This window comes from Stigmatopora argus, chromosome 18 (assembly GCF_051989625.1).
Source record: "Stigmatopora argus isolate UIUO_Sarg chromosome 18, RoL_Sarg_1.0, whole genome shotgun sequence".
Taxonomy (NCBI): Eukaryota; Metazoa; Chordata; class Actinopteri; order Syngnathiformes; family Syngnathidae; genus Stigmatopora; species Stigmatopora argus.
In genome coordinates, this window is record NC_135404.1 from 6,616,318 (window position 1) to 6,637,368 (window position 21,051).

Here is a 21,051-nt window from a genome sequence, read left to right on the forward strand (position 1 = left end):
GATAAAGCAGTTCAGAAAATGAGATCAGAGGGCGGCATTGACTTATGTTTCACTGCAATTGACGGTGATGGGTGTCTAATCCAATGAGTTAAGACTTTAAAGTTAATACATTATTTAAAAAAGTTAAAACATTATAAAAAGGGGTCCTCGGAGAGAAAGAAAAACTTAAAAGACGCCTGCACTGGATTGCATTTTCCAAAGTCACCTTGCAATCACTGCCCTTGCGTCCCGAAACGCGAGGTCATTTTCCGGGACGACGTGCATGGAAATAACCATGCAGAGATGGGCCAGCGAACGTTGCAAAAACCTTCTCGTCATGATTCGATGCTGCTGCTGCTGTTCGCAAGTAGCTGGCGCAGCAGTCCGCGGCGCCGACTGTTGAGTCAACAGCTGCAGCAGCAAGAAGAGACGCATACGTTGATGAGCAGGGCACTGAGATGCAATGATACCGTGACCGGAGCGTTCCTTCGACGCCTGACGCCCGCTCAGCCAAGCTTTTTTTGTCGTTTCGGTGCCGTTTTCCCCGCCCCGCGGTGCCCTTTTCCCGCCACGCGCTTCCCTTTTCCATCCCACCGTTAGCTTGGCCGGCCGCTAACCCCGCTCCAGGCGTCCGAGTGGCCGCGCAAAACATGTGTTTCGTCGCGGCGGATACCCCCGGGACCACTCGAGCTTTCCTCCGCGGGACGCGAGTTTCCAGCGGACGCTGACCGGACGCCTCCGTGTAAGTATTATTCTTATTTACATTCCGTTTTTCTATTTTTCCCCCCCTCTCTCTCTCGACATGTGCACCAAACTCCGGTATGCTAGCCAGTTAGCTTGAATGCTAAGTGCTACAAACAAATACCTTGTCATTTAAAGAGCCGACGCCGCGTGTTGCCAATTTTCATATTTTCACATTTGTATCATTCGAATTGGGTCAAATTCGGCGTTTTAACCGTCACCAGCACGCGAATTACTTTCTTTAAAAGCGTCTTGTAAAGTGTAAAAGGTGCTTTAGCCGGCGGGGCTCACTGGTTGACATCGGCTAATGTTAGCTGTCGAGTTTAGCGTCATTGTTATATATAGAGATGCATTCTCTCGGCCAAATGTCAATTTTTTACTCAGCCCAGGCACATTATTTGCCTGTTTGTAAAAAAACAACACACAAAGACAAGAAAGAAAATTAGAAAAAGTAAATGCACAGGTAAATGACGTGCCCCCTGCTATTTAATTGAAAAGGGTAATTGTTCTGCCTGTCATATGTTGCTGCCAAAGATAGGGTCAATATTTCTTATTAAGTAAATAGAAGAATAATTTAATTAAGAATGCTAAATATAATTGTCTTAACTAGTGTTTTTCTCAGTTCTGCTTACCCTGTAAAATTGATTTTTTTCCTTAATGTCCCTAATGAGGACAATGTCAAAAAAATAAAAAAAATGGCCTCTAACATAAATTTCTATCTACAAAACGAATTTTGCTCTAAAATCTCACAGGTCTGAATCTAAAACAATATCAGAGAACACCCACTTTTCCCCCCAAGCATTTGAGTATGACATCACAACAATAGTAGACGTTCATGCCTACATTTTTTGTGCTGCGCTAGCTAGTACACATCAATAGAATAAAAGAGCAGTCATATGGCAACAATAGGATAAAAAGCCTATGTATCGCATGCTTGCAAATTTAAAAAATCTGTTGCCGATTCTGATTGTAACATTTTCCTTTTGGAGATTTTACAAAAGGAAAATTAATTCGGATCTACTTTCATTAGTAAGCCAATTCTGTTTTGGTGGATGTGTCAAAACAAGGCCTGCTATCATTTTAAATTCGCATGTGTCATTTTACAGCACCTTTAGCCCAATTTTTAGCTTCATGCCAATATATCTATTCGTATTTACACCGACGTCATTAAATTCCGAGTCGTCAACGTCGTAGTAACATGTTGCCTACAAATGTAACCCCTGATAACGCTGCCAGGAATTTCAGCACATTTTCCGTGATGCAATGCTGCTAATGGATGTCAACTTTTTAATGAGTCAGCGGTCTCGTGTAAGCAAAACCACCTAAATAAAAAGGAAAAGTAGCCTTTACTGTCATCAGAAGAGTTGCAATTTTTCTTCAACGCTTCTCTTGATTTATTCACGCGGTCGGACTTTGTAGGATCAATAACCGGTGATGACATTAGCCTTTGACCTCACAGGGAGGAGAAAGAGACACAAATATCCAGGACCAGATCGCCCGCCAGACTTTTTGCCTATCCGCCAGAAGGCCAGGGACCATGCTGACCATCCTCGCCGCTGGTTCTGTCTTCTTCCCGGGCCTCTTCCTTCTCTCCAAACAGTGCCTCAAGTCCATTCCGGCGCTGCGATGGAGCGAAGGCGACGCCGTCATCGTATCGGCCAGGTCAGACTGTTTTCGGGATATCTGATCTGTTTGAACTCATTGTCACAGTTGTCCTATTTGTACACTAGAATAATCAAATTTATAGATAATATGTTATTTACTTACTTATTACTTTGTCCTTGACAGTTTTAGTAGGAAACAATATGGTGCACTGTATAATTGCCGTTCAAAGCAAATATAAAATAATATAAAAAAACAAATACTAAATACTTTAAATACTAAATTAATGAAGATTTTAAATTCAAAGTAAAAAAGATTTAATTTTTCTATTAACTAAAAAAAATGGCCAAAAGTGTTACCATACGAGGCTCCATTAGAATTTTTTTTCATTTTTTTCTTTACAAAAACTGTATTTTGAAATCCCATGAAAAAATCTATTCTTTCCATTTTAAAATAGTTCAGTGAAACATGAAGTGAACGTTTCTGAGGTGTGGGTTTATCCACAAAGCCTTTGAAAAATACACTTAAAAAATTAAATGGCTTATCATTTGTCTACTTTCTAGGTTGGTGTCGTCCATTCAAGCGGTCATGGCTTCCTCTGCCGGCTACATCATCGCTTCCTCTTGCCATGACATAATCGAGGACCAGTAAGTTAACAAATGAAAACACCCCCAAAACCCAATCACACTCCAAATTTTCCTCTGTCCTTTCAGGCATTGGTTAACCAGCACGTACATTATGTTCGCCGTCCCCTACTTTGTGTACGACATCTACGCTATGTTCATGTGCTACTGGTACAAATTGCGGGTCAAAGGTCACGAGGAGGCGTCGGCCGCGCCCCGCCACATGACGTCAGCGCTGACCAGCTACCTGCGCCGCGAGTTCCTGATGGTGCTGCACCACGTCGTCATGGTTACAGTCTGCTTTCCCGTTTCTGTGGTAACCTCCATTTTCTCTTTAAATGCTATATTGAATGCTACAGCGATGTATATGCCTTTACAGAGCACTCATTGGCTGCTGTTGATGGCAAATGATGTCCAACCCCTATTGACTTGGTGTAATAGTCAGTAATGGAGCACATTCCTTTACAGCACACTACATGTTAGCCGTGGACACAGTCATGGTTTAGCTGCCATTGACCATATTAGACATCCAATTCTTTTTGACTGGGAGTGGCTAGCAGCGGTTACTCCCAGTTAGTCCACCGAGCTGAAATGAATTGGACGCCTCTCATTGTAAATAGTTATTCACTTCCAGGTGCCCCCTGTCCAAATGGATTGGAGGCCTATTGTTGTTAATGTCAGCTAAAGTATCCCAGAGTTCATTGAGTGCATATACCACACTAAAAATTGTAAATACTATGGTATGCTATGACTAACTCACATGAAATCAAAATTGATTAGTATCAATGGCAGCCAATGAGTGCTCTACAAGGGTTAAACACCACTTTTAAAATGAAAATATAAAACTTTTTTTTTTACACTACACTAATACATCCATCCACCCCTACATACATGCACACTTTCAACCCCGTGGTGTATGTATAAGCAAATAGAGTTTTCTTATTAAACATGATGATACTCCATTAATTACGCTAAATGCAAGTTTAACACCCAATCTTTTTGATCCGATTTCAATGCTCTTAAAATAGCGTGATGGGCTTGGGGATATTTGGATCATACTTTTTCTCAGATTGGTCGGTCCTGTGACTTTCACTCAAGTGTGACTTATCATCCATTTTTTTTCCGCTTCACCACTGGTGCGACTTTTTCACCTGAGCGACTTATAGTCTGAAAAATACAATGGTTCTGCTGCGTCTGTCTGCTGGAGATGCTATTTGTTGACTTAAGCGCATTTGCACTGCGGCGTAATTACAGGCAGTGCACTCAGCAGCCCGCCTACAGTGGAATACGAGGTGTAATTGTTTTTCTGGACCGGTGATTAGTTTCTGTCCGTCTCTCCCTCCCTCTAGTTTGTGCGCCAAGGAAAGGGAGATTATTTCCAGGGCGTCATGTTCATGGCCGAGCTCAGCACTCCGTCCGTCTGCTTGGGAAAAATACTTATCCAGGTAGGTGTGCATTTATATTGTATGTTAGGCATGCCAAAACCTACGTAGCCACGTGCCCCCGCTACTGCACATGATAAATCATGAACAATGGCTCTTAATTCATTAATGTCTATCGTATAAGATAATAGCAGTCTCTTAAATTTTTTTAGGTGTCTAGTCATAATAAAGTGCCTTAAAAAGACATTAAAATTTTAGCTGGTACGTCTTAAATTCCTTATATTTTAAACAGTGGTTTACATATTATGGACCATGTTTTTTTTGTTTACAACTTAAATATTATTTATTATCTTCCATGACATTTTTGATAGAAACGACTAATATAACTGATCTCTACTATTTTGATTTCACGTGAGTCAGTCCGTTATCGACGATGACCTTTAACACTAACTGTTACGTTCGCGATGGACACAGTAATACTTAGCTGCCATTGAATAATCGCTACCAGCCCCCCAGGCCAAAGTGGATTAGACGTCTACCGCAGTCAATGGCAGCTACCGAGTTAGAGCGCACAAAGTTGTACTTAAATAGGCGAAAACGTGTCTGTACACCTCTGCTTTAGCCCTTCAATTCCCCCTTCTAAACCCCACGACTTTGGGTACACGTGTTTTCTATCCCAGCATGCAACTGGTTTTTCACTTGCATATATCTCCTGTTGACTGTCTCTCCACACGAGCAGCTGTCATCGCTTGGTAACGCCGTTTGCTTGAATAAACATTGCGCAAACACCCGTACTGTAAGCCCCCCACCCCCCCTTTACAGCTGTTAGCATACGTCGAGCAGATACGCTATCGCCTCCTCGTTGCCTCTGCGTTCTGCCCAGTCAGCTGTCTATGTGCTTGTGTGATAAGCTCAAAAGCCGCGACGTTAGCGGGAAGGCCTACCTTTTCACTCTAGAAACAATGGAGGAGGAAGCTTGTGTTTGGCTAGCATTATCTGGCCAGACCAGGTCGTTATGTCCATTTGACATATAACCCTTATAAACCCTTATACTGTCACTGCCTTTTCCTTATGGCTAAAGTCAAGAAACTATAAATGGAGTACACTTATATAGTGCTTTATTGACCCCGTCACAGTGGTCAAAGGGCTTTACATTTAAGTACTCTTACATATATGAACGGCAGCTGCAGAACGAAATTGGAGGGTTATATTTGTATTCGGTTTTGTATTTTATATTGTTTGCCAGTATGTTTGTGTTTAGATTAACTCAAGGATCAATAAAAAGAGTATGATATAATTTATAATATGTAATAAACCTGCAGGTTATATTTGTAATATTAAACAAATGTGGTCAAATTTTGGGGGCAACGGTAAAAAAAATCCCTACCAAATTTAGTGTTCTAAAGATTTCCCAATTCTTGTTTCAGGGATTCTTTTTAAACAATTAATTACACAAGCAGGTCTGAAACCTGACAAAATGTTAAATGTGTACTTTAGTTGTCACGATCAATATATATGGTTTACTTCTGTCGACCACTTTACTACATATTTTTCCTAATCTATATGTTTGAGTGTCTGAAACTTCATCCACATCCTTCCTACTGTTGCATGGTGAAAGTGGTTAGCATGTCTGCCTCACGCTTCTCCGATCAAGGGTTCAATCCCGGGCTCTGGTCTCCCTGTGTGGAGTTTGCATGTTCTCTCCTTGCCTGCATGGGTTTTCTCCGGTTATTCCTGCATCCCACAAACATTCACCATAGGCCGATTGAACACTCAATTCTCAATAGGTGTGTATTTCCAGTGTGAATGCTTGTTTGTCCATATGTGTTCTGCAATTGGCTGGCAACCAGTTCAGGGTGTATCCTGCCTACTGCCCATAGCTAGCTGAGATCCAGCACCCTCAATAAATGAAATGAAATCTACGCCATCTATGGGTTTCTCTACTTTACTCCAATTTGAACTTAAGAGTCCCCAATTTGCATCAACATTATGTATGGCTTTCCAAGAAAAGATGAACCGAGTCCACTCAAAGCAAACTCCTGCTTGCTTTTCTCTGTCTCTCTGCTCTCTTTTGTTTCCACTCTCAGTACAAACAGCAACACACTCTCCTGCACAAAGTGAATGGGGCTCTTATGCTGATCACTTTTTTCATCTGTCGAGTCCTCCTCTTCCCTTACCTCTACTACGTCTATGGAAGGTATGTCTTCCCCCCTATGTTTCTTCTCTTAACGCTGAACTACAGGGCTGCAACTTATCACCCCTTCGGTAGGCCTGCTACAATGTATCCATTAATTCACAACTAACTAATCAAGAACTATTTTGATAGTTGTTAACATGGTTTAAAAAACTTTTGTGACCGAAAAATGGTCCATTTACCCCTTTTTTAGCCTCTTGTTAGCAAATATTCCCATTTATTTGTTCACATTTTCAATTTAAAACAAGTAAAAAACTTAATATTCTTTATTTTTCATTGTATTTATTTATATTTATTTTATATAAAAAACAAATATTTTTTAATGGTATTCATTTCTTTTAAATATTAAAAACAGAAAAGGCAAAAGCTGAAATAGTCAATATATTTATATTTTCTATATTAAAACAAGCAAAGACAGTACATGTTTTTTTTACAATGCAGATACAGTTTGTATTTTTACATTATTTTTATATATTTGCAAATATTGCTTTTGCTCCCAAAAACAATACAATTAACGGTAGCATATCGAATATTTATGTAAACTATTTTCTATGTAAAATGTTTCTTCCAAAACAATTTTACAGCCAAAATGTAAAGGCCAAAGTTTGAAGTAATGAGTCGACTCATCGCAAACAATCGGTGATTAATTAATTGACCATCCAAATAATGGCTTGTGGCAGTCTTACTCTCACGCATCAGTCACCCTTGGCGTTGACTCAACCAATTCCCCCCGCTGTCTTCTTTGTCGGGGCGCAGGTACGCATCCATTCCGTTCCACCTGGTCCCCCTATCGGTGCCGTGGCACTGTAACCTCGGAGCCGCCCTGCTCATGGCGCCTCAGCTCTATTGGTTCTCGCTCATTTGCCGGGGCGCCCTGCGACTCTTCACGGGCGCCCAAAGACGGCGCCCGGGCGTGACCACCACCACGGACGGGGGCACGGCGACGCCACAGCCGGCCAACGGCTACAGAGCGGCGTCCGCGGATTCCGACTTGGCTACCCACTGAGAGGAATCGGAAAGGGGGGCGGGACGGCGGAGCGGAGAATGTACCAATGTCATGGGGCGGGGAGGGGGCGGGGGAACAAGTAGCAACTTTGCGAAGGGTAAATATTCACAGACGATGTCCTCAAATGTCACCGGAGTCTTTAACGAGAGTGCCGTTGCTCTCTGGTGATGTCATCGGGCGCCGTGACGGGAAGGACTGACCCGAGAGGATTTAGCCCAGATGTAGAGCAAGCATAGGTGAACCTTTTCCTTCAATGTAGATCAAATGGCGGCCTCTCCGGAACAGCGGGTCCGTAGGAATGTATTATATTGTACGTTAGAACTTTTGCTGTAGACCGGAGTCCGAATTCAAGCATAGCAACCGCGATGACCAAAAAAAAAACAAAAGAAAAAAAAACATCCTGGCTAAAGGAGAAGTTTGGCTTGTTAGTGTTTCCTCTGTATCCTCTATGTAGTCACTGTCACTCGAACGTGTAAGAAGCAACCTGCAGATCATCTCGTAAGACAAAATTCTGCTGCCTTATCCCCTTTTCCACTATGAGTTGGCTTTTTGTTTCTTTTTTTTAGGAGGTGGTGTACATAGCTCTTGTAAAGTCCACATTTCCACATCAGTATTAGGACAGTGTTGCATTATTATTATTATTTTCTTTTTACAAGTGTCATTTTTTTTTCTCCATTCCTCACCTTAGTTGTTGATCACAATCGACTGACCCTAAAGTGTAGATACAACTTCATTCTGTTGACTTTGTGTCCCAATTTAGGACATTCCTCCCCCAGTAACCAAATGTGCTGTTCATCTACATTTTTTTGCTGCTTTTCTGGTCCATGAAATCGAAAATAATTAAGTTTTTGGATCCAATTTATGAATCGATTTCTCAAATGTTCCAAAGTGATGTTGCTGTTGCATCAAGCTAATCATGACCAAGTGTTAACAGTCACATTATTCAACTGAATTTGGAAAGTTTCATTCAAATAAGTAAAAACCATAGTAGAAGATCTTTGTGGAATTTGAATACAAATCACAATCACATTGATGAAGCAAGTTCAAAGTTGATGGTTTATAGCATGAAGCTAACCACATCTGGAGATTAAGATTAAATTTTTTTAATGAAATTGTTATGTTTTGGTTGAAATAGCTCAAAACTCCACTGTGAACTTTGAAAATGTACTTTTTTTTTTCCAATGTCATGTCGCCATTTAAGATGGCTTCTTGTAACCCACAGAGCATCCCGAGATAGGATAGTAGCATTGCTACTCAATTGGGACACAGCTAATGTGAGCGAGGTCAATGCTCGCGTTTAAAAGATTCATTGACGATGATAGCCTTTTAATGCATTTGGGCTTGAATTTGAATTTAAAACATTCAAAATATTAGTTTTTCCATCACGCAAACCGTGCCGCAGGTTCTATGAACCTTAGAGCTAATCAATTGGCCATGTCTTTATTTTTAAGTAGCAGCTACACTCTACTAGAAGTGGGTCATGGCTTTAAAAAAAAGAAAAAGTATATATGTATAGTTAAAACAAAAAACAAAAACAAAAAAATACATAGAAACAAAGAATGAAGCGTGTGCCAAAACATCCGGATTACTAACCGGGCATGCCGACCACACAGCAAACCATAAACCCTGAACCGGGGGGACCCAACGTACTGTATATTCCAACAAAATGCTTGTTATTTATTTGTATTTATTAATTTATTTATTTATTTATATGCTTTGTGGTTCTGAATGCATATTTATGCATCCGTTATTATGATATACTCTGCTTCTGAGCCTTACGTCAAGGCTGTAATGTCACTCCAACTTATCGGAAATATACTTCTCTGTCCTGATTTCGCCTCACGTCTTTATTTATTTAGAACATTGATGAAAATATTGTATGATCGTTATTTTTTGTCTTTTCTTTAGCAATTAGAGCAAAATGACTAATGTATTTTCTCGCATATAAGCCGTATTTGTAACTCAAAAAAAGAATGACTCAATCAAGGGTACGGCTTATATGCGCACAAGGCTTGGTATACTTTTATTTACTTTTACTTTAGGTATATTTTTTACCAGTAGATGTTGGCAAAGTAACATTTACTATTTGTTGGTTATTTTCTGTTTTGCAGTAAGAAAACAACCATTACTGGATGAATTCATTGCTTATAATATTGACCCTAATAATGTGCTTTTGATTCATACAGTATCTCAGAAACATCGTGTAATAATTTTTCTTAAGATTTTCCCTCCAAAGTAACACATTTGTACTCTCTATTTAAACCATGAATATGGAGGAGAAAATTGTGAATCGGGGCGGATTATATGCGAGAAATAGTAAAATTCAACCATTTTAAGGCAATTCTAAGGGGGTGGCTTATATGTGAGTAAGTACAGTATATCGGTTAAATAGGTGAGTTTAATTTGTCCTACCTTAATTGTTATTTCTTTCAGCTGGGTGTCTTTAGTGCACCGGGATCATCATATCAGAGGAGAAAACAACTTTTTGGTATGTAGCTATTTGCCCTTTTTTGTGGTATGTCTTTTACGCCATTTATGAATTTGAGTGCAGTAGTATATACTATTGTGACCAAATGTCCCATTTAATGACTGTTTTCCAGATTATAAATTGCCCTTGAGTATATCTCATTTTCAGGAGAGCAATTTTTTTAAATTTAGCAGAAACAACAGAGTAATAGGCATTTTCTAACATCACAGTCGGAAGAATAAACAACAACCAGTGTTTTATGATGCACTCCCATGTTGTTTGAACATTTTAGCAAGCCTATTTCAACACATTTATAATTAAACCACCCTAATCTGCACATTTCATATACCGTTGGCTACTTTCTTGTTTTGATTTCACACAGCAGATAGCCTATTTTAGCGCATATGTGATTCAACAATGTTAATCCACAGATTCCAAATATTTCACGTTAGCTAGCCTATTTAAACACAATTAAACTACCTTAATCCACACATTTCAAATACCTTGGGCTACTTTCTTGTGGTTATTTGACATATCAGATAGCCTATTTTAGCATATTTTTGAATGAACTGGTTATCCACAGATCTCAAATATTTCACGCTAACTTTCCCATGTTAGCTATCGTATTTAAACACATTTACAATTAAACTACCTTAATCCACACATTTCAAATACTTTGTATGGATTTTGAATAGTTTAGGCTACTTTCACGGTGTTGATTGGACACATTAGCAAGCCTAGTTTAGCACATTAAACAAATTTAATCCTCACATTTCACCATTTAGCCTATTTCATTTCAACGCATTTATAATTGATCAAAATTTTGATGAAAAAAAAGTAAGCCTCTCCAACAACATTAAAGGAAAGACCAAAAAAAAATAAAGTAGAAGAGCTCTTTTGATGTTGGGCTTACTCCCTTTAAGAGGCCTCACATTTGCAGGTTTCATGCACATAAGAGTATACTTTAGCTCCGTTAATGTATTTTCTCTAGCTTTCCCCTCTTTTCTGTCTCTGATGGGCTCTAAAACCTCGTGTTAAGTAATCCTAAGGGTGCCTTTTAGCTACATATTTGCAACAAGGCCTACGTAATGGTTAACTCATTCACTGCCATTGTAATGCGGAGTAACAGTTCATCATGGATCTTGATCTTTACAACCATTGACGGACGGCATGTCCCACTTTAATGTTTTGATATTGTTTTATTTACCACCAGAGGGAGCCAATGTACCAATACGCAGGAAAATCAAGTCACTGATCAGCATGACTTTTTTGTTGCACTAATTTTCTAGATTTTTTTTGCATATTTTAAGATGCGCTGAAGTTCATATTTTTCCTTCTTTGAGTGGTAACTTTGCATTCACTTGTAGAACAGAACTAGAATTTGTGCTGAATTTCGGAATTGTGGAAAACCAGCAAACGCTTTCCCCCCAAATCTTTTCCAAAAATACCAACGTGAGCTGCAAGATAATGAGTTTAATGACGACGCATCAGTATAAAAAGCAGAGAAAGAGAGTACACCATACTGGAGCACACAAGAGGTGAAAGTGTGTTAGAGTGAGAGAGAGTGAAAAAGAGGACTGCACAATCCACTCGCTCCGGCTGCTTCACTGCAATGCACATTTACTGACCGCAACGCTGCAAAAATTGCACTAAAATTCTTCCTGTTTTTTTTTTTTTTTTCAAAAGCAACATAATTGGATACTAATTTTTTGTTGTCTTTTTTTATGAAGGAGGTTTCCAACCTGAGCTACAAGACAAGAAAGTGAAAAGGTACTTTTTTTTAACTTCTCATTCATGTTCGAAAATCCGTTAAACCAGAAGTGTTAAACTTATCGGTGCCACATCATAGGGCCCTAATATCCATGCTATGATTAATTAACTACTTGATGACCAAATGAAACGACAACTGTTTTTTTGGGAGACCTAGAGAATAGTTTTTAAATTTAAAAATGATAAATCATTGAATATCCTCATTTATTTTGTTTGTTTTTAATACAAAAATAAAATACAATAGTTATTTATTTTTATTAAAAAGGAAAAAGTCAATACTATCATATTTTTACAGCTGCTTAATGTTTAAATTAATTCATTTTTTATTTTTAGTTATTTAAAAAGTGGAAAAGCTACTCTTTTTTTTATTAAATGGTAACATTCATGCTTTTAAAAAAATCCTAACATTTTAAAAATATATATTTTAAAAATTGGTACACTTTTTAAAATTGAATAATTGTAATTCTTTTTGAATAAACAAACAATAAACGGAGAAGATTAATATTCAGTTTTTAAAAAAACTTTAATTACATTTGAAATATTTTAAGAGCCAGATATATTGATTAAAAGGGGAAACGGTAATCCTTATTTCTTGATATAAAAAGAAAAAGTGGTTATTATTGTTTAAAAAAGTGTAATTTCTTTGATTTGAATTATTTGTATCTACATTTTTTTAATACAAAGGAGGGAAATGGCAAATATGATGTTTTTCATATATATCTATACTATACATATATACAAATGATTCATTTTCTTGGGTCTTAAGTTTGACTTCTTTGTCTTAAACTTTCCTGTAAATGTATTGTTTTTGCATTTATAGATCAAATAGTATGACAAATTGTGAGAAAATCTTTGCTGCTAAAATATGTGACAGAACAGGAGGGAGGATGGGTCCTGTGGGGGCTTATTCACGTGTTTTATGGAGGCGGGAGGCGGGCACCACCTCTAAAGTGGGACAAAGAAAAGTCGGCGTAAATGGCACATCATCCGAGACAAGACTGATGAACTGCTCGGTTCCAATACAAAGCCAAGCACTGGAGTAAATTCATGGTGGTCTAAATGAGATTCACATTTTTGGGGAGTATAATTACATCCCGTGGGAGCAATTGGGGACCGCTTAAATGGGATTTATCATACTTTTTAAATAAATGAAAGCGCAGCACGGCCACAGCAAACATTAATTATTGTTGTAGTATTTTTTTTAAAGTTTAAAAAAAAATTCTAACCCCATTTAAATGAAAAAGTTGCTAAGTGTAGAATTGGTTATAAGGGTGAAAAGGGGTTACTATTGTTTAAAAAAATGTAATTTCTTTTATTTGAATTATTTCTATCTACATTTTTTAATACAAAGGAGGGAAATGGCCAATATGATGTTTTTCATATATATCTATACTATACATATATACAGAAATTGACAGTTTTGGGTTGAACATCTCTAGAGTTTTAGTCCACAAAAAAAGGTTAACATGATGCCTGAAATTACATTTAACTCCTTTAATTTCAGTGTTTAATTGATTTTCAACATACCTTATTAAAATAGAATGGTTAAATTTGGAGTTTTGGCAGCTAACGATTGCTTCTAGTTCAAAAGTATTGGTCGTCTACTAGTGATAGACCCATTTATAGAGTTTTATTTTGTAAAAACAACTACATAATTGGACATCCATCATTGTCAGCGGCACTGAAACAGTTAAAAATAACCTAATTTGGGTGAAAAACGTTTTTACTTTGATTTGCTCCTAATGACATTTTCTTCCGGTATCAGACACAATCGTCGTGCATCATCATTCTCGGCCATTGATAAAGTCCTATCCCCACCCCCCTCACTTGATGAATGGCCGCTCGTGTTTGAAGAGGCCATTAATCTCAGCACGCGTGCCGCACTCTAAATTGCCCGGTTTGTTTATTTTTCTTTTCCTTCTCAATAAATCCCCCGAGACGCACAAAAAAAAAAGTAAGAAATGCTTCTGAAGCCAATTTTGCTTGTTGTGCAGAACAGCGGGTGGTCTTAGGAAGCTTTGCTAAGTCAATTAGCTTGCATAATGCGGAGATGCAGCACTGTCTCATGCTCTTTTCTACGTGTTGTATGAGCAGTTAACTCATCGGCTGCCAGTGGCGTCTGAAATCACAATGTAAACAAAACCAGAGGACTATCTACATCCTCCCTCCATGCGCCGCTTTCGTCATTGTTTTCCCACATTGTCAAATGTATAAATTGCGATCATAACCATACTAGCACGAAAATTAGCACACCAGAGCCCCGAATTGTCTTGCTACGGTGGTATGTTATAGTCCCAGGACATTAAAACTGCATGTAAAGGTTAGTGGGAAGCATCTCTACCTCTAAGCATCGGTCAATAAACTGTGCTGACGGCGCAGCAAACGGGGAATGGCAACGCGGGCCACGGACGCATTCACAGAATATTTCCATTGACAGCTGACCGCCGCGCCCGAGAGAGTCCAGCTCGTCTCTTATTAGCTGCAAACGGCGAGCCCGGTCAAGCAGAAATCCCAAAATCTCACCAGTATGCTTGCACACTTGCGCTGGCAGGGGGATTAAACTGGGCTACAGCTGGATGGAGTCCCTAAAAAGCACTATCAGAGGAAAACACCAATTGGCACACATGCTGCCTTTCTGGAAACGTTCACGCTTGAAAATGAGCATTTTGCCGATATGGTCTTTAATGAAGCTCACGAGCGGACGCTTGTTGTGCTCATTAAGACCAAAGGAAACGGCGTCCTTTCCATGGCCTCCCGTGTGGGCAGGTTCCCCCGGAGAGTTCTGTCAGCTGTAAAAATGGAAAAGTGCGCATTGGCCATTAATTTTGATGCGGGCGAGGTAGAGATCGACTTCTTACTGACACTATGGACGGAACAACAGCTTTGCTTCATTACAGCGCTAGACTGGCAATCGCTGTCAATGGCAACAAAAGTGTCAAGAGGAGTGAATGTATAAAATGTGCATTTGATGACTGGCAGCTACGCTCAGGTTTCAGTGCCGTTGGCGACATTAGATGTTCTTCATTTTGCCGTAACATGAGTTCATCCTTGGTGTTTACATACTTTCCAGTGCTGGTTGCTACTAAAACTCTCATTCCAGATAGATTGGACGTCAATGGAAGCCAGTGAGCTAAGCCAAAAAAATAATAATAATCAGCATTAGTGTGTAGTTTTTTTTAATGATAAGAAAAACAATAATAAGGGAAGGCATTGGTGCCTTGATGTTCAAATATATTTAGTTCTGAGACTCAGTTAATCCAAAAATCTGATTCAATTTTGCATTGAGATAATCTGTTTCAGTGTACATTGAATTTTGAAAATGAGGCTAGGCAAAATGAGACTTTTTAAAAATCATTCTTAATTATAGTTATACACAAAATAATTCATTCATACGTCAATTTTGTTTTTGACAGCTCATGTTGTGGAAAAACACAGACACAAAGGTACCTTGACTTATGAGTTTCTTTCATTCTGTAACTTGATTTGTTCATAAATCAAATAAATTTTCCAATTAAAATCAATTGGGCATATTTAAAAGTGCCCAAGTCACAATAAACCCCCCCAACATAAAACATAAGGCTGGGCAACTCGCAAAAATACCGCTGTTACTACCTCATTTGTACCAATTACGGTGCCAAACGTCCAATCTGTTTTAACTGGCAGTGAGTTAATGAACATTGCCACCAATTGCAAAATTAGACCTCTGTTGTCAACGGCACAGAAAACCTTGATCATCCCTTCGTCGTTGTAATAAAACAATTTGGTGAAAAACAGTAATGATACATATCAAAAATTTACACTCAATGTGCTTAGCGTTGGCGCAATAAACAATCTGTCCACAAAATGGCTTTGCTCGCATGCTAGCTCCAGGCCGTGTTACCATGGAGACACTGTTCCTCAACATGTGACCATATGTAGTAGCGTAGTGACCAACTGCGTTGTTAATTCACATTTTCCCCCCGTCTTCTTCCCTCACAGAAACTTTGAAGTGTGGGAAGTTGATGAGTTTCTTTGATTTATGCTGCTGTGAACACAATTTTTCATGCTAGATACTTGCTTACGTTGCATTAGTCTACATTACATGGTCGGACTGCTTAGCGTAATGGACCTCGACAGGCCGTCCTCAGTCGGGCGGCCATGTCGAACGACTTTTATTAGTTCCTTGCTGAGTGTTGTCGCTCACTGTTTGCTTTTTGGGAGTGGACGTGCCAGGTAAGTGAATTTGTCACTCTGAGTGAAATCCATACTCAAGCCTACTTTGAAAAGCTGCACAAGCTTGTACTTTGCCACTTAGATCCTGTTAATGCAGTACAGTGGTACCTCGACATACGATCTTAATCCGTTCCGGGACTGAGATTGTATGTCGAGCTTTTCGTAACTCGAGCGGATGTTTTCCCATTGAAATGAACTAAAAACAAATTAATTTGTTCCAACCCTCTGAAAAAACACCAAAAACAGGATATTGGATTGGAAAAAATGTTTTTTTTCTTCTAATTCGCCATATATTGACAAAGTAATAAATAAAGAGTGGTTTAATAGTAATAAAATGTGTTTAATATAACTAAAATTGGGCGTTGTTGTCTGCACGAGTATACTTCATTACCCAGAAAGCATGCGCGTTGTGCGTTTCCTGGTCGAAACTCGTCTGAATAAATCGTTCAGTGCTCGTAGATATCTGTTTAGACGAAAGAGATGCGGCAAAAAAGACAGTGCGCTACAATGATAAACAGCCTCTCATGTCATAGCCACCTGGCTTTCTCGCATCTTGAAATTTTTCTCGTATCTAGGGCGTATTATTTGATCAAAATATTCATCGTATCTCGAGCATCTCGTAGGTAGAGCTGCTCGTAGGTCGAGGTACCACTGTAGTTTGCTAACTTTTCAGGTTAACAGTCAACTAGAACCACCTGCCAACCTTCATAGCTGTAGCATAGGATTAAAATTCTAATTAAGGCATGCTATTGTGGGGAAATACAATTACAAAATTTACAGCAAAAATATTTCAATATTACAAAAAATCCCTTTTTTGGTTTAATATATATTGGGCACTTTGTCTTTCTTTTTTTCTGTTCAAAAGGTAAAAAAAAGATTTGAGTAACTATGCTAATAGCATACCTGTCAACCTCGTCCAATTGCTCCCCCTATTAACGATTGTAATTCCCCTTATTAAGTGATAATAAAGCAGTCGGTGCGCCTTTTGTATGCACTAAATTCAAGATTCTTTAGATGTCCCTGTATGACGCTTACATCTTGATTGTCTGGGTACATTGCTTGCTGGTGCGCTATATTTATATAAGAAATATGGTAAAAATGTATAAGTTGATAGGTATGTAATAGGCTAACAATTTGCCAATGTTATTAACTCTTTGGCTGCCATTGCTAGCCAAAATGGATTAGATAGCTAACGCCGTCAATGGCAGTATAATAGTAGCACTGCAATGCAGTCTACTTTCAGGTCTCCCAGCCAAGTTTAGCCCAAACGAGGCCCTGGGCGCCTGATCCAGCTGACCCAATTATATCCAGTCTGGAGGGAAATATAGCCCACTTTTATCAACACGAGACGGGCGGTCAAGCTTGGGCTTCCAGACAAACACCTCCCCCCCCTCTTATTATAACAAAATAAAAGAGTGATGCGTGCGAAACTGTTTCTGTTTTTCACGTGTGCGGATAGCTGCCAGGTAATCGTTTATCCTAAAAATAAGCGCCCTTGGTGAGGTGCTGAACGGAAGAATGCGCTGAAGGACGCGCAGAGATATTTTGGATCAGGGCATCCAGGGGTAACAAAAGCAATCATCTGTGTAATTAGCAGAAAACAAGATTAGCTCTGTTTTGTGAAACATTAAATTGGTCAAATATGCAGCTGTTTGTGTTGGGTAGAACTTGTCCTTTCTTAGAAGGGTGGATGATTACTTTATGCTAAAGTTTTGCTTTTTTGTTTAGCAAAAAGTTCCTTTTAATTGTGCAAAGCAAAATAGATTTTGTGACCTCATGCACTTGCTGTTTTGTTTTTGATTTTTTTGGGCATTCTTGCTATCTATGATTAACGTTTAAATAGCGACGAACACATTAGCTCATTAGCACAAATGGTGAGAACAACTACAATCAATTTAGTGTCATTCCTATCTACTAACTCACCCCTTACACTCGCTAATGCTAGTATGCTAACTCCGTGTATTGTTAAATTGTAGAATTTTATTTGTATTTAAGACAGGAAAAGTGCTTTAATGTTTAAAGTCTCCAAACATCTTCAATACCGCTAACGCTACGGACCTTATTTGACTAAGTTTCCTCACCGAGAACTACCGTCTTGGTGTACCGTCTTTAAAACAAACATCTGGCCTACGCCAAGCGGTGATTGAGCGCACCCGTAGTGCTCTTGATTGCTCCTCGAGCTGAAGGGTAGAAAGCGAACGATATAGAGGACGCAAGTTGGCCGCTCTACTTTTGCGCGACGTGGAAGTGGGGCAAGCTGTTCCTTGGACGATCTTCAATTCTACTTTCCGGGGACTGACACACTGAAAATACATTTATACATGCGCTCTGTCCTACATAGGCAGTAGAAAGATTGACAAATGTCAGAAATATGAGCTGTAAGCCAGCTCATTTCTTTCTGACATTGGTCTATCTTGATCCTTTGTCTGGTTTAATATGCATTTTCTTTTTTTACTAGCTATTGTGTTATTGATACTTGCATATTTTGACAATGAATGAGTTACACAAGGTGCTGCTAGCATCGGAGTAAAGTTAAAATCTGTTTTCAGACCTCAGATTTCATTCTAAAAGACTCGATAGTCTCTTGAGGTTGAGTCCTGAAAAAAAAACGGATAACAAATGACCAGGAAAAATCGTGACTGCTTTTTTTTGTCCCACTTGCAGAATTCCCGAAGTAACAAGCAAAGATTAATCACGACACTGCCCAGCGCACCTTTCCCGCCGCACAAGTGTCATCCGTCTTAGCTCACAACATCTCGAACAAGCACATCCATCAGTCTTTGTCTTATCGTGACAAAGCACTTCCCAATTCTCACTGTGATTTAACACAGATCTTCCGTGGCATTTAATCAGTATCGCTTCGGATGGCAGATGGACCTTCAAGAAAGGCAGGATAAGTTAGTGCTTTAGTTTTCTAAAAGGACAAATAGAGCTCAAATTTCTGACAGGACAAATTCCGGCTTAATTTTCCTGACAAAACAAGTTAGAGTTAAACTAATTTGAGAGGATACATTAGAGCTCTGTTTTCTGGCAGGAAAAATGAGTGTAGTTATTATTTGGCATTCATCTTTGTTGTCCTATAGTCAGCCTTTCCGCACCCAATCGGATTACTCAGCTTTATGCTAACAACAACGCTCCATTTCTGCCTTCACTTTTCCATACCAATTAGCCGGCTTTCAGCTCATCTCATTTGTTTGCGTCCCAAGTGAAAGGCTGGAGTCTTTCTTGGAGCTCAATATTGAATGAGCCTTTGTACATAAATCAACCATCTCAGCCCACTTCTTCCTCCAACCCTGTGAGTGCAAACAAGTGTCTTAATGGCACTCTGTCATTAAAGAATGATTCTGTTTTCATTGATTTATGAGTTACACTATGATTTCTATTTTTTTCAACCCCTACAGGGCACTCATTTAACTTGTTGTTTGCCAGAGGGTGTATCCATTTAAACTGAAATGGAATTGGACATCTAGCTAAAACATGAGCATTCACATCCATTGTTTCGCTTTATCGCCATCCAATCAGTTAATTTTTTCATTTTAATTTCATTTAGCCCTGATTCATTTCTAAATGTATTCATAATCACTTGCCCCATTAAATGTTAGGTTCCTAAGTGTCAACATTTGAATAGCTGTCCAGTGATCACTGTTCCTGAAAGGGTTAAACAACGAACCTAGCAACTCCAATCTAGTCGCCCTCAAGACAGTAACAGAATGAAAATGAAATATTCAGTCAAGGTGGCCATTTCCCTCATTACCATCGAGCGGTTGGCACTAAGAAGCGCTTTAAACGCGGCTTCGCTTCATTATCTCACCCGACTGAAGACCTAGACCTCACGTGAAGCTAAATTGCTCATATCCAATCCAATCTTACTCCCTCTTGTCCGCTAACATCACGCTGTGATGCGAGTTCACTATTGATTCACGTACATCGAGTCCACTCTAATGTGGATCATGTGGTTTTTGCTTTTGTTGTAACACACCACATCTTAAACTCTTTGGCTGCTATTGATGACGATAGACGTCTCATCCATTTGGACTGGGAAAAGTGGCAGTGCTAATTAGGTCGTCAAAGGCATTTAATTTGTTACTGTATTCATCGCAAGCATGTATATTGACTGTAAACTGACTTGTGTTATCTTCTTTTGAAAGGATTGAGATCTTGTCTCCATGAGCGTGATGTCGCTGAGCCCCCTCGTCGTCGCCCCTCACACCGCAAACGATGCTGAGAAGTAACGAGCGCTTTTATCCCGGCCAGGATGACACCGATGAAGAGGACGGAACCGAGGATGAGGAGCGAGGCGAGGAAGCCCAAAAAGGGGAAGACGGATGGGACGTCCGGAACGGACCGTTAGAAGACTGGAAAGCGATGACGGGTGGGCGGCGCTCCTTGGAAGGCAAAGTCGGTGAAGTGGCAGGAGGGCAGAGAGCGGACCGGCCCGCTAGGTCGGGAAACCGGGTTCATAAATCCAATCATCAAACAGCCAATAAAGTGGGTTTAAAAGTGGCGCACAAGAGAAGAGTCCTAATGGAGAGAAGCATGACGGCCATGGGGCCGATGGAAGATGCCTTCCTGACCATGATGGTGTTCCGTGTTGGGATTCCTGACATCAAACAAACAGTAAGTGCATAGTTTGCACAACATCTCATCTTTCAGTCTTTCAGTATGACTGATGGCGCTAGATGTCACAGCTGAAGGATGATTGGAGGCCATACGATTATTCATGTTTTTTTAAATATTGGCAAAATCCAAGCACTTAGCTTTTGTTGTCACTCACAAACGTTCCCATTTTGAAGCTTTCCTTGGCTTCAACCGCCCCTCTTTTGGCAAGATTGTCATCCGGATGGGGGACAGCTTCCAGAAACAAGTGAGAGAAAATAATGAGCTTGCGAGGGCATACATGTAAGCATGTGGCCAAGGGTCACCCATAGCCATTATATTTATTTTTGTGATGACTTGAAAGCAGATCTGGCACGGAGGCGTCAGGTGAAAATTGACAAGCCCACACTAGGCACGACTGGGCGAGTAACGGTACCCCTGTGTAATCCCTCTCCTACCAATCATATCCTTTACATGCT

General features: G+C 39.6%; 2 protein-coding genes across 2 annotated transcripts in view; both read left to right on the plus strand.

The window, feature by feature from the left end:
* The first annotated feature begins 253 nt into the window (after nt 1-253).
* LOC144093036 (ceramide synthase-like) lies at nt 254-9,359 on the plus strand. The gene is made up of 7 exons (XM_077626293.1): nt 254-721; nt 2,180-2,382; nt 2,886-2,969; nt 3,036-3,261; nt 4,295-4,390; nt 6,415-6,524; nt 7,278-9,359. The coding sequence occupies exons 2-7, from the start codon at nt 2,258-2,260 to the stop codon at nt 7,525-7,527; spliced, it is 891 nt and encodes a 296-aa protein (XP_077482419.1). The 5' UTR covers nt 254-721; nt 2,180-2,257; the 3' UTR covers nt 7,528-9,359.
* A 322-nt stretch (nt 9,360-9,681) lies between these two features.
* The window catches only part of LOC144093048 (SH3 and multiple ankyrin repeat domains protein 1-like), a 37,548-nt gene continuing 26,178 nt past the window's right edge, over nt 9,682-21,051 (plus strand). The window contains exons 1-3 of the mRNA XM_077626308.1: nt 9,682-10,015; nt 11,725-11,764; nt 20,125-20,593. Of these exons, the coding sequence (XP_077482434.1) occupies nt 20,195-20,593 (399 nt within the window). The 5' untranslated portion in view covers nt 9,682-10,015; nt 11,725-11,764; nt 20,125-20,194. The remainder of the gene's footprint in view (nt 10,016-11,724; nt 11,765-20,124; nt 20,594-21,051) is intronic.